Source organism: Epinephelus moara, chromosome 20, assembly GCF_006386435.1.
Source record: "Epinephelus moara isolate mb chromosome 20, YSFRI_EMoa_1.0, whole genome shotgun sequence".
Lineage (NCBI taxonomy): Eukaryota > Metazoa > Chordata > Actinopteri > Perciformes > Serranidae > Epinephelus > Epinephelus moara.
Genome location: NC_065525.1, coordinates 11,288,950 through 11,302,139, shown reverse-complemented (window position 1 = coordinate 11,302,139; position 13,190 = coordinate 11,288,950). Strand labels below are relative to the sequence as shown.

Below are 13,190 nucleotides of genomic sequence, written 5' to 3'. Positions count from 1 at the left end.
CGTTTTAACAGGTCTGACGCTACTATGCACCCTGGCTGTATCTAGGCTAACGGCTAACATGCTAACTATTATTTTTATGTCACTAGTCACTTGAAACAAATTTAGGACGATAGGAGACAGGTTGAAATAACCCGAAATTTCCCTTTAATAACCTCTAAGTTAGATCAATTAGCAAATGTTAGCATGCTAACATTTGCTAATTGGCACTGGACACAAAACAAAGTTAAGGCTGATATGACTTTTATTATTTTTGTAGTTATTTTGTCATTATTGAAAGTATTAGACAAATTCAAAGTTTGACCTGACGATCAGCGTTTGATGAAAAATTGACGGATCATCAAAGTTGTTACGATGCATCTTCAGGGGAACCTGAATGTGTGTGCCAATTTTTATAGCAACTAATCAATGCAATAGTTGTTGAGATATTTTGATCTGGACCAAAGCGGTGGACTGGCTGACTGACATGCTATCCCTAAAACCATGCTGCTCGCAAGGCTAAAAATATAATCTGAATAAATACTGCATAGAACCGCACAAAGTAGCCTACTGTAGAGTTCTGCATTCATCCTAGGCTACATGCTTCATTCACATAGAACGGTTCCTATGATATCCTACAAACGACGTCCTAATGAATGATGTTACATCCTTGATGCACTGTTACGTAATTGACGTAAAGTTACAGAGGTTAGGTCAAGGCAAGTAAAGTTGCTGTGGGTAGGTTTAGGAAACATGACTAGGACGTACCTTAAAATAACTCAAAATTCACTCGGTTCCAAACACACGTCTCCAGGGGAAAGTCCTGGCACAAGGTACACGTTTTTGTGACCCATCAACCACCCCTACCTACCCCCTTACACGACCGCCTGGAACTTGCTCACGTGATCTCAGCCATTTCAAAAATCCGTGGGATGTGTATGAATTTGGGCATGTTACTTTACATATGAAAACCTATGAACAGTTTGTGAGAACAGCCTGCATGGTTTCATGCGGTCAGTTTCTCTGATATCAGTTCTGTTTAAATATAAACACCTCCTCCTTTACATGGGCCAGCTGATTTTGTATCTGGGCTCGTTGTGCCAAAGGTCAAAGTTGAACATCTAAGACCAGATGTTTTACACAACCCCCCCAACTACACATGATTGGTCTGTGTTTTGCATTACGGGCTGTATATGATGAGGTGAACATGTTTGAATAATGATACTTTAATGGCGCTACCTGCAGTCAAACAGAATTTTATGCTCTATATATCTGCCACTGTGTTACACTGTATGGATTTATAGCATTGAATCATGTTCTTGCATCTTGTTACATGATGTCTCGCTGCTTTATGTTCATCCTACTGTATGTGGCAGCTGTCTGTGCACAAACCATCTTTTTACCTGTGACTTTTTGTGATTGGAAAATAATTTAGTGGCACAGGATTTGCAATTCTGATATGTTGGAGCTGAAAATGTTTCAGCTGTCTACACTTGGATAGCTAGAGTTGCTGCGCAGCTGGATCTGAGACAGCTGGTCAACTGTGTAAAAGTGTTTAACTGAAGTCGATTTTCTGACTTTTACATAAATTGACTGTTGATTTAATTTTATTTTCCATCACTTCTCTCACTTTCTGTGTTGGCAGCCATACAGCAGGCTACGACAGCGACCCCAGCACCCCCATGTTGTACAGCTGCAGCACACAGTACCGCATACACACACATGGAGTCTTCAGGGGAATACAGGTAAGTCTCATACTGCATCTCTCCACATGTTACTACTTTATTTATTATCAAGAGGACATAGTGAGGTCCAACAGCTCCTCTGTCTTTATTGTACATGTTTTTTATACACACATATTATTGTTACACACTCTGTAACGGTTACCCTGCATAAAAAAGACACACTGAAAACCCTACAGACACAAAAACACGTCAGTGACACAAAAGAAAGAGCATAATTTTAACATTTTTAAACGAGTGGACTGAAGGAGATGAGCAGTGGAGAGCCTGATGCAATGACCAGGCTATGTGAAGAGGAAATACTGATATGTAGCAGAGGAGAGATTTACAAACACACACACACACGAATGCCTTCACATGCGCGCACACACAAACATGTTGCGTCCACACATACACAGAGATTTTTAAAGGCAGCTCTAAAGGCCAAGAGGAATCTTTTTCCACAAATCCATTAGCAGTGGTGAAACAGACACGCGCGTGCGCACACACACACACACACACAGTTACACTGGGTAAAGATACAGTTTCCATACGAGGATCAGCATGTTAATAAATCATTAGATTTTAATTATTGTCTGTCAGCAGCTCTAAAGGACGGGGAGCAGAGATTCTCCAGACCTGCTCTTAGTCCACAGCAGGACTTTTTAAAATATTTCTTTCTTTCTTTCTTTCCTTTTGGGGCCTGTTTCATCATTCACCATGCTCCTTTTCTTCCTTTGCTCTTTTTTTTTCTTCTGTTCATAGAAATGGATTGTACAACACACACATAAGAGGTCTGGCTCAGTGCAAAAGAATAAACCAACTCTCACTCTCATGCCTTTTAAAGTATAATTTAGGAGCTGCTAAAACACAAGATAACAGATCGGGTAGCAAAGTGATGCTTTGCTCCGTAATTTTTATTACAGGGATTACACTAATTCTCAGTCACTGCCAAAGGAAATACAGATGACAGCCATGGAATTTCATTCTTCATTAATACGGGTTTATGACAAGCAAAAAATATTACACAGCTTGTTAAAAACTAAGTACTATGATCAAGAATCACGCAGCAAATTACTGAATCATGGTTAATTCTATCACTCTATCAATCAGGCAGCTTTGCTGATCTGTGACTAGCAACACCAGACTGTACTCCTGATTACTGCAGTAAGAAATGCTGCATTAGTTGTCAGTTATTTTAATATGGAGCCCCAACGTGTTCGATAATAAACAAATAACTAAGTAATTGTGAAACAAATAATCCCATGAATAAATTATGATGAAGAACCGACAATTCGTGAAATAATTCAACATAATATTAAACTCAACACATTATTTTGACATGCTTTACATTCCATCATTGTTATTTTCATGATAATTTTCACTTTCATTTAGGAAAAAAAATATTGCAAAATGCCCCCTCTCAATTTCTTTTTAATTGTTTATTTTTATTTAAAAATGGAGATGTTACCAATGTCTCTTCGTGACAGTGGCTATCACCACCCCAACACCTTTCAGCCAATCACATGCCCCCAGCCTCTCTGACAGCTGTGCTAGGCAGAAATCTCCCTTCTGTCTTAAGCCCCTCCCATCAGACAACCAAGGGCATCTGCACAAGCTTCAAACATTAACCCATTGTTTCCCATAAATTGATTTATTTAATCTTATTTCATTAGAGTTGCAATGCATTCACTCAGCCCGTCCTTGCCCTGCTCTCTGTCTCTCTGTTTATCAAACCACAAATGAGACCCCACGGTCCCTCCGCCTCACTTCCCTCCGCTGTAGGCTACTTCGCCAGGAGGAGACAGACCTTCAATCAGTGACTCAACAACTGCTACCAAATTTAGGCAGTTAGCACCCGTTAGCTAGAGCAGCTAGAAGCTGCTGTTGTGAATAAATACAATACATAGACGCAGTCAACCTCTGCTCTTATTTTGCATTACCAGCTAACTAGCTGGGCAGAGTACTGAGTGTAGGTTATTACTTTGCATCAACGTAAAGAGCCAGTGGTAACAGTGTTAGATAGCTCTTTAATTACAGGTCACGCCGGCGGCTTTTTGATTCTAAAAATTTGTCACATAGAGAGACAGAACTCCATTAGGAGCAAAAAGACATAGAGTCATGTTTTGTGGTTGCTCTCGCCAACAGAGCTGGAGATGTGCTGAAATGTCACATCATGTACTGGGCTGACAAATAGCAAAATACAGGAAATATAGGTGTGAAAATATAAACCTGCATTTACTATATAGATAGAAAATTTTGATTTTGTCTCTACAACCATGTGTTACTTGTTGTAATTCTTCTCCTGCAGGGTGAGCAGTGAGCAGCAGGGCTGTCATGGGGCGCTGTGGAAGCGGGTCTGTTTAAAAGGCGTGACTAACAGCTCCCTTTGGGCTGCAGTCAGTCTGGGGTCACTTTACTGCTAATTCCCATCTAATGAATATATGAGCATTTTATTATAATGATCCCCATGAGCCAGACACATCACATGCACTTATTTACACACAGGACAGATTTAATTGCCTGTTTTCTAAATTCCATTTTACCGGTTCAATTATTAATGTCCAGGGAGAGTTTTTTTTTTTTTTTTAATTTTGCCTCAAGTGGTTTGGATTTAAATTATAAGTGTGTGTGTGTGTGTGTGTGTGTGTGTCTGTGTGTGTTTGTGTGAGTGCAGGATGTGCGGCGGGTGCCCAGCATTGCTCCAGCCATAGTGCGGTCAGAGAGCAGTGAGAAGCGTCCGTTCATGTGCGCCTACCCAGGATGCAACAAACGTTACTTCAAGCTGTCTCATCTGCAGATGCACAGTCGCAAACACACAGGTGAAACCAACAGAAAATGTGCTGTGACATTTCACTAAGCCTGTTACATAATTGCTGACAGCTGTATTGTTTGTGCCAGTGGTTCCAAACACACCTCCCAAAGGCACCCTTACTGTCAACGTGTTCTTCACACTAAGGTTTTCTGTTTGCCTTCTTAAAAAGCTTGAAAGTGATATTTCCACTGGCCCCAGTTTTCTTATCCGCTATTGCCAGAAAATACTTACTGGATCGTGAGCATGATTTATTGGTCAACTGTCAAAATTAAGAGCAACTGTTAGCAGCAGCAGTTTCACAGCTCTGTGAAGAGCTGAGTATTTCCTCCCAGGCTCTAGCTAACAGGAGTTAGTTGGTCGGACCAAAACTTGAAGACATTCAGGTAACACAGAATTCTGAGAAAACCAGCAAGTGAAAAGATTTAATAAAATATTTCAGAATTGTTGCAATTTAAAGCTACAGTTTGTCAACTTTTATAGAATAACTTTTTGTCATACTTGTTGAAACTGTCTGTAATCTGACAGTAGTACATCAGACAGATAATCTTTGAAAAAACTGAGTTACTTTGGCTCCTCCCAGTGCTTCTAAAGGCATTTACAAGAATCCACTTCACCTGAACTTAGTCAGCCCAGTGAATAAAGTTATTTCCTTCTCAGGCTACAGCTGCTGCGAAAGGCAGCAAAACATCCTCTCATTTTATAGTTATAGTTTACTAAGACTTTCCACGGTATGAATAAAGGTTACCAAAGCTTCAAAACCAGCCACAACTCAGCTCTGAGCAAGAGTAACTGTTCACTATTGACCAATCAACAGACTGCAGTCAGAGACCCCTCCTGGCTCTGATTGGTTGTTTCCATTCTTGCAAAGCCATTAGGAGCACTAGGAGAAGCCAGAGAAACCAGATTATATGTCTCATGTACTACTGTCAGGATATAGAATTTCAGCAAATATGAGAAAGTTATTTTATAAAAATTACCTACTGTAGCCTTAAGTTTCTGTCAATTAGCTTATCAATTAATTGCCTAATTGTTTCAGCTCTACATATATTGCTATTGTACATGAACAGCCACAAGGAGAACAGCAGACGTGTTATTGTCAACAAAATTTAACAAGGAGACATTTAAACCAAATTTTTGCTTTGGGTGTGTGTGTAATCCATGACGTCCAAGGGGATAAAAAAAGTGATCAAATAATTTAAAATTTAACTGTATTTCACTGTCCTCTCTCTCGTCTTTGTACAGGGGAGAAACCCTACCAGTGTGAGTTCACAGACTGTGGCCGCAGGTTTTCTCGCTCTGACCAGCTGAAAAGACACCAGAGGAGACACACAGGTTTGATCTGTTTTACTCAATCTGTCTCTGTCTTTATGTTGTTTTTCCTTTCAGTTGGTTGTATTTGCTCTCTCCACTTGCTCTCCTCCGCTGTTTGCATGACAGCCATTTTGTGGACAATGCAGTCTTTGGATATGCACAGTTTGCATTTTGTGTACACTGAACGCTCCTCAGATGAAGTTGCTAAAGGCTGGTCAAACTTTGGAATGGCTTCCCTGCAAACCTCTGCTCTACTGTATTTTTCTATCTCCCTCTGTGTGTGTGTGTGTGTGTGTGTGTGCGCGCGCGTGTGTGTGTGATGTTGAACATGTGTTTTCTGTATGTGTGTGTCTGTGCGTGTGAACTTGGGCTTGTTTGTATGCTGTGTGTGTGTGTGTGTGTGTGTGTGTGTGTGTGTGCATGCATATTGTACATGTCTTTAGGAGTTAAACCCTTCGAATGCGAGACGTGTCAGAGAAAGTTCTCTCGGTCTGACCACCTTAAGACACACACCCGGACTCATACAGGTAAAACAAGTGCGTAAACTTTTATTTTTCCATTTCTTCTTCATCCATTCGATGTTCATATAAAGTAACGTAATGTAATGTAACAACATATTTAGGAATGTCAACATGTATTTATTCTTACTTGACTTGTGCAGTTATTTACAGTACTACATAAACTCCATTTAATCTTCCCATTCAGACTATGATCAGCATAATATTCTAATATTTCTCTCATTTTCTTCTTTCTTTTCACTTGATTTCATTGTTATTCCATCCGGCTTGCATCCTTTCTAAATCCTTCCTCTCCTCCACCTCTTGTCATTACCATCCTCTCCACGTCTTCTTGAATCCACCCTCTGTCTCTCCCAACCTGTCCATCCATCCCACCTCTCTCTCAGGCGAGAAGCCGTTCAACTGCCGGTGGCCCAACTGTCAGAAGAAGTTCGCCCGGAGCGATGAGTTGGTGCGACACCACAACATGCACCAAAGGAACCTCACCAAGCTCCAGCTGGCCATCTGAGTCTTCTCTCAGCCTGTATCATGGTTTAACATGTAAACATCTGGCTTACATCTGCTTATATATTCTGTCTCCGGTTAATCCAGACCTGGTGACCCTCTTTGCAGCCAAGAAACTAGCCTGTGTGGGAACCAGGAGAGTCCTAATGGGTTCCTTAAAATGTTAATAGTAGTTGTACATCTGTTTGACTTTAAGAAGTAGACACCACAGTCTACCCTCTGAGCCAAAAGAGTCTTGACACATTCAGAATTGTGTTTCTATTCCTTAAGTTGTCAGGTTTAAAAGGATAAGACTGGTGATATTCTAAATGTATTCTATTGCCAACAAAGCCCATTAAAAGACCAAAACCAAGAATATGTTACGGCGTTTTCAAACCAACATTAGAACTGCACGAAAACCACAGCCTCCTCAATCAGCTGAATGGAACCACTCTGTTGACACATCAGAGGTTTGTCTGGCAAAAAAAATTTGAACTCAATGCAACTTCAGTTGGTGAGATGCTGTTTTGGCCAATCATGTACTTGCAAGCACGCTGCATTTCCACTATTTACCTGCAAGTAATATAAAATAAGTTGTAAAATCCTTCTTTGTATCATTATAAGCTGCTGTGCAGTGTTTTAGTGTCTGATAAACACCAAGACATAGGTTAGAGGGCTCCTGTTGCAGTGACCAGTACCGCCATGCAGCTATCAGGTATTAAACAGCTGTGTTTCTTGCTATGCAGCCACATATAAGCTGACTTTATTATTGGGAGGTGGAGGGGATGGTGGCTGGAGAACCAACAATCACATCACCCGTTGCTCACTAGCAAGTCATCACTGCTCTTCCAGCTACGTTTATTAGCCCCAGACACGAGTGTTTAAGATCAAAACATGATCTTCTCTTAACCATAAACAAGTGGGGTTTTTTGTGCCTAAACAGAACCAAAACTTAACTACAACATTTTTCCAGATTATGTGAACTGATTTCTCAAATTGAAAAATTGAAATAAATTATATTAAAAGGATATAAAACATTAAAGCCCAAGAGCTTATTTCCATTGTGATCCTTAGGAACGTCAACGGCCATTTAATAAGGTCATTGTGACATTCTGACCATACAAGTCGGTGCAGCAGGAGCCTTCTAACTTACAAGGCTGATAACCACTGCTAACACCTAGTTACTAGAGTAGCGACAGATCAGTGACTGACTTTCTGAATGGTATTTATGAAGCCTGTATCTGCAAAAGCAAAAATAAAACCAAAAAAAAATAATTAAAATAAAATAACATTCAAAATGCATGGCATATTCAGCTGCGTATATGCTGCAGTTTGACTTAAATTAAATTATAATGCTCATGTTCATTGGAAGGAAGGATCATGTCACCCAGTGCAACAGCGTTTCACAGGTCTATGGCATTGATCCCGTCACAATACTTGCTAGTAAGATCAATTCATTGTTGGTTTTGGTCTTATAATTAAAATACAGAATATCACCAGACTTATCCTTCAAAGAAACCTCTCCTTATTTTCAATGATCATTTCATACAGTCAGTCAGTAAAATGGAAAGTAGCATTTAATTTGAGTTTCTGTTTACCAGTACATTTTCCACAGGCAAGAAATGCTGTGTAATTTAGATGTTAATATGAAAATGTTCACACTACAGTACATTTACTTTACAGAAGGTTCCCATTGCTCAGCGTGAATGCTGGTGTCTTTAACGAGCGTCGAGAAACCCTGGTCAAAAAATGTTTCCATAACAATAATGTAGTGTTTCAATCATCCCCAGTAACTGACTATTTTCTTGCCACCCTGTGTACAGTGAGGTCGAAGGTTGCGGTCAGCTACATATATGCCCTGACAGCTTAAAGCCTTTTCAGCTGTAAATATCTTTTATGTTGAACTTCTTTGGGAGGTTTATTTATTATCTCTTTGTGGTCAAACATTGCTTTCACTGGAATGCTTTAAAAGGAGTGAGGTGTCATTTTGCTGTGCTCACGCACATGCTGTCCTCTCTGCCGTCTCTTATAGTTTTCACAGTTATAAAAAATAATGCTGGGTTTGATTTAAAGGATCAAATGAAGTGATTAATTTGCATCTAACACCCTCTGAAGTGTTTGCAATGTAAGCTTTAGGTGTTTTGTCTGGTTAGCATAATATATACATTGCAAACACATATGCCTTTATGGTTGTATTTTAAAAGCTGAACTTTTTGTTTTTGAGTAATGTGAGGGTTGGATTTTTTTGTAAGTGCTCAGCGCTCTTAGAGCTAAATTGTCTGAGTCTTTTGTCTTTGCGGTGTGTAAATATTGCTGGACTCTGGCAGTGTTTTAGACACTGCGAGCTCTAAAATATGTCTTTTGGGTCACACTGGCTCTGTGGCCGGGACATTATGGTCAAGATGTAAATAATACTTCTTCACCATGGGAACTGAACTCTTTCCATGGGGGAAAATATGTAACTTAACTGATATATTTTAGACTTGTCTTTGGATGGATCCAGGAAGTGTTTATACTTCAATTTTTCTTTCTTTCATGTGTATTAATATTTGTGTCATAAAACAGCAAATGTCATTGAAACATTTTGTACTGAGATAATTGAAAATGATGGTTTCTCTCTGTTTAAATGTATTGTGACTGTTTTGATACAGTACCAGTTTGCCTCTGTGGTCTTTATTTATTCTTTTAAAAGTTTCTTAATATTAAGTCGGCATTTATTTATTATTCTGTAATATATCATGGCCGTCGTAAAAACCCACAAGCAGGTCACATAGTTTAATCTGTCCAAAGTACTAAAATGTCAACTCCTCCTCACACACAGAGAGACAGTAAGGAAACACTGTTGACGTCATTGTATGTAATTCCATCATTTTGAGGATTAAATTATATTTTTGGAATTTTATGCCCCTGACCTGAAGTCACAGTATCTTAAAAAAGAAATAAAGAAAGGAAAGCAAAGAGAGAGAAAAAGAAATATGTGCAAATACTAAATCTATACATCAGCTGACCTTGACCGAGGTTTCACCCTGTAACACACAGCAGAAGGTTTTTCCCTCCAGTACAGTAGGGGAGAGCGGGGTCCATTGGGACACTTTTGTATCGACATGAAAAAAAAAACATCCATTGCTCACAGACTACTGAAACAGTAATGAAAATAATTTGATCCCTGGACAGATACAAGTTTTTTAGAGCCAAACATGAAAGGAACAATTTTGAGTGTACTTTCCCAAAATTCCTCTTCCCTGTGATGATTGGGACAGTGGGTAGGGTAGGGTTCTAAATTTGAACACCATGTAGTTAGGATCGCACTTGTTCATACATTTCTTTAAGGAAAAAGAAAATATTTTAAAATGATTATATTTCATAAATTACTGAGATAGGGAACTTCCATCTTCTGGATCTTCATTATAGTGGCACCTATCAGCTCAGTGTGGTTATCATAAGGTACATGTAATCTGTAGGCTTATGTATAAAAGGTAGGCTAAATAGTTCAACTCTGCACATTCAAAATATGTAAGGGTTTTATATTTTGGCCTATATTAAGTTTATGAAGTTTACATGACCAATTCATTTAGCTCAGCAAATCTGCTAATAGCTTTGAATCACAGTGTGTCTTATCAAACTCGGAAAAACGTTTGTCTTGTTTTGTCCTACTAAGGTAGAAACTATACATAAAACTGTCCTTACCGTCCCAAGCAGTGACGGACTCGGGATGTTTGAAGGACAGGGGCGAAAAGGAAAAAAGGGCACCTACTGCATGATATGGGGACAAGAGGGCAGCCAAAAGGGCACATCCACTCATTTTCATCATTCAAGAGGGCAGCTGATTAGGGCACATCTCTCATTTTTGCCACTGAAGAGTAGGGGTGGGAATCTCTAGGCACCTCACGATTCGATTCAATTCCAATTCTGAGGGCAACGATTTCGATTATAAAACGATTCTCGATTCTAAAACAAGCCAATAAGAAAATTTACACTAGATATTGAAAAACATTTTTGTAGTAAAGCTGGGAATACTCCAGTGCATACAAACTGTATTACTTACTGTGGTTGAGATGACTACATTCCACCAGTCTCCTCCGGTCCATCCTCCTCATCCACAAATCTCAACGGGACTCTCCTGTCCCTCGTCGACCTCCTCAACATTCCTCCTCCAGTACTTACAAAACTATAACTGACTATAACTATCTATGAACATAAAAAAAATGAACTATTGTAAAAAAGACGAACGATGGCAAAACTACGAACTATGGTGAAAACACATCAAAAAACAGTCAAAAACACGGCATAAAAAACTCAAAAGCTCTCAAAAAACCACAAATACTATTATTTACAACACTAAATATTATTTACAAAGAAAACGCCGCCCAAACTCCACTAAAACTCACCGAAACTCTGCTAAAACACCGCTAAATCACTCCAACCTGTACTCTCCTCGTCAGCTGTCACTCTCCTCCTGCTGTGCCCACTTCCCTCCCCTCCTCCACAGGTAATGACATCACTACTGTAATGTATGTATATCACTGGAAAGCATGGATGATATATACAGATGGACGATCTACCTACCCCCACTGAAAAGAAGCAAAGCTAAAATTTCCTGGATACGGCCACTGCCATCTTACTCTGGTGACGTCATTCTGAGCCAGAGTCTGTGCAGTTGCGTTCTTTGCGGTATCAAATTTCCCGCCCATGCACCCATCCAACCAGTTGCAAGCAACGCCACTGAATGCAAGCCCATTTGGCTCACACAGTTGTCAGTCATGTTGTAAAATCCCCATTTTATAGCATTGAATAGCTTATTAAAACCAAACTTTTCCCATTTCCCAACCACTAACATGGAGAGGGCGGGCTTTATGACCTATACTGCAGCCAGCCATCAGGGGGCGATCAAGATGTCACAGCTTCACTTTTGGGAAGCTGTCATGTCATCCATCTTTATATACAGTCTATGGTCCCAAGGAGAGCAGACACACTTTGGACTCCCGAGCTATCCACCGACAAAAATTCAGACAGCTCACACTTGCATTAACTCATAGGTCAGAAAATCACCTTTCTGTCAATATTTTTATGTTTGGTGGAAGAAAAATTAGAGCCAAAAATTTACTTCAAACACTGTTGATTTCAAAACAGAACAAAATGCGAGGAATAATCAGAAGGTCTCATTTTAGAGGTTCTAAAGTGAAGAGGGTGTGGCTGAGTATGAGCATGGTGAATGGCATCAGCATAGTTGTTTTCTAACTTGTGAAAAAGGCACTGTCCCAACTGACCCCGCTCTCCCCTATATCCTGCCCACTGTGCTTACAACCAGACTTTTTCATTTAAAATTCAAACATTTTTAGAGAGCAGGTTTGTGAGTGACAAGACAAAGGGGCATAATTAAAAAAAAAAAAAAAAAACTCGACTGTGTACTCCAGTGGATACAAACAGTTGCACAATCATCTCTCTCTCTCACACACACACACACACACACACACACACACACACACAGAGTATAGTACAGTACCATCCACTTTCCTCTCTTTATCTCTCACCAGATTCCTCATTGCATTCCTTGGCTCTCCTCTCAGTGAAAAAAAGAGTCAGTAAATGCAGATAAAAATGAATGTTTTCTTTCAGTCTCTCAACTTTCTTTTACACTTTTCACTCTCTTTCACACTCTGATGCTGTTTCTTCTTTTTTCTTCTCATCCTTCCTTGTCCAACATTAGCTACTTCTTTTTTTCCCTAAATGCACTGGTTTATTTATGTCACTCTTATGACCTTTAGTTTCTCAATAACTGATGACAATACTTTTTGGGGAGGAAATTTCATCAGTAAGATGACAGTCAACAACTCTCACATATATGAAAACAATAACTCACAACACAAAATGTTCTGGACCAACAGCCACCGCAGTATTTATGAAGAGAGAGCGAGAGAAAGCAGCAGAGCAGAAAACAGAGACAAAGACAGATGGAGGCAGAGATGGATAAAGACAGATACAGCAATGTTTCTTTTGTGAACTTTTATCATAAGTTTAGCCAAAGTGTTAGTGTAAATCAGACAACGTGTCCGATTCCCTCTGTGGAAATCCCCTGAAATTCCCCAGGGCTCTTGTGCTATATCTCAGCTGCTGGACAAGGCCTATATCTCTCATCTCTCTCTGCTGCGTGTGTGCGTGTGTGCGTGTGTGTGTGTGTGTGTGTGTGTGTGTGTGTTTCGGTGTTTCATCTCTGTCCCAGCCTCATGCCGCCGAGGGCCTTTGAAGTACGAGAGCTGGTCAGTGTAACTGTAGTTTTGTCCACTTTCAGTAGTCACATTAGAGGCTGTATCTAAATGTTCTACTTAGAGCAGATATAGAAAACATGGATTAGGCCTCTTGAAAAAA

General features: G+C 39.8%; 1 protein-coding gene across 2 annotated transcripts in view; it reads left to right on the top strand.

Annotated features, from left to right (window-relative positions):
- wt1a (WT1 transcription factor a) overlaps nt 1–9,483 on the top strand; it is a 30,584-nt gene extending 21,101 nt beyond the window's left edge. Inside the window, exons 4-8 of one of the 2 annotated variants that reach the window (XM_050073948.1) lie at nt 1,622–1,721; nt 4,375–4,519; nt 5,755–5,844; nt 6,267–6,350; nt 6,728–9,483. In XM_050073948.1, coding sequence (XP_049929905.1) covers nt 1,622–1,721; nt 4,375–4,519; nt 5,755–5,844; nt 6,267–6,350; nt 6,728–6,849 — 541 coding nt within the window. In that variant the 3' untranslated portion in view covers nt 6,850–9,483. Of the gene's footprint in view, nt 1–1,621; nt 1,722–4,374; nt 4,520–5,754; nt 5,845–6,266; nt 6,360–6,727 lie in introns of both variants that reach the window. The other variant, XM_050073946.1, reaches the window with a different exon arrangement.
- The last annotated feature ends 3,707 nt before the right edge of the window (nt 9,484–13,190 follow it).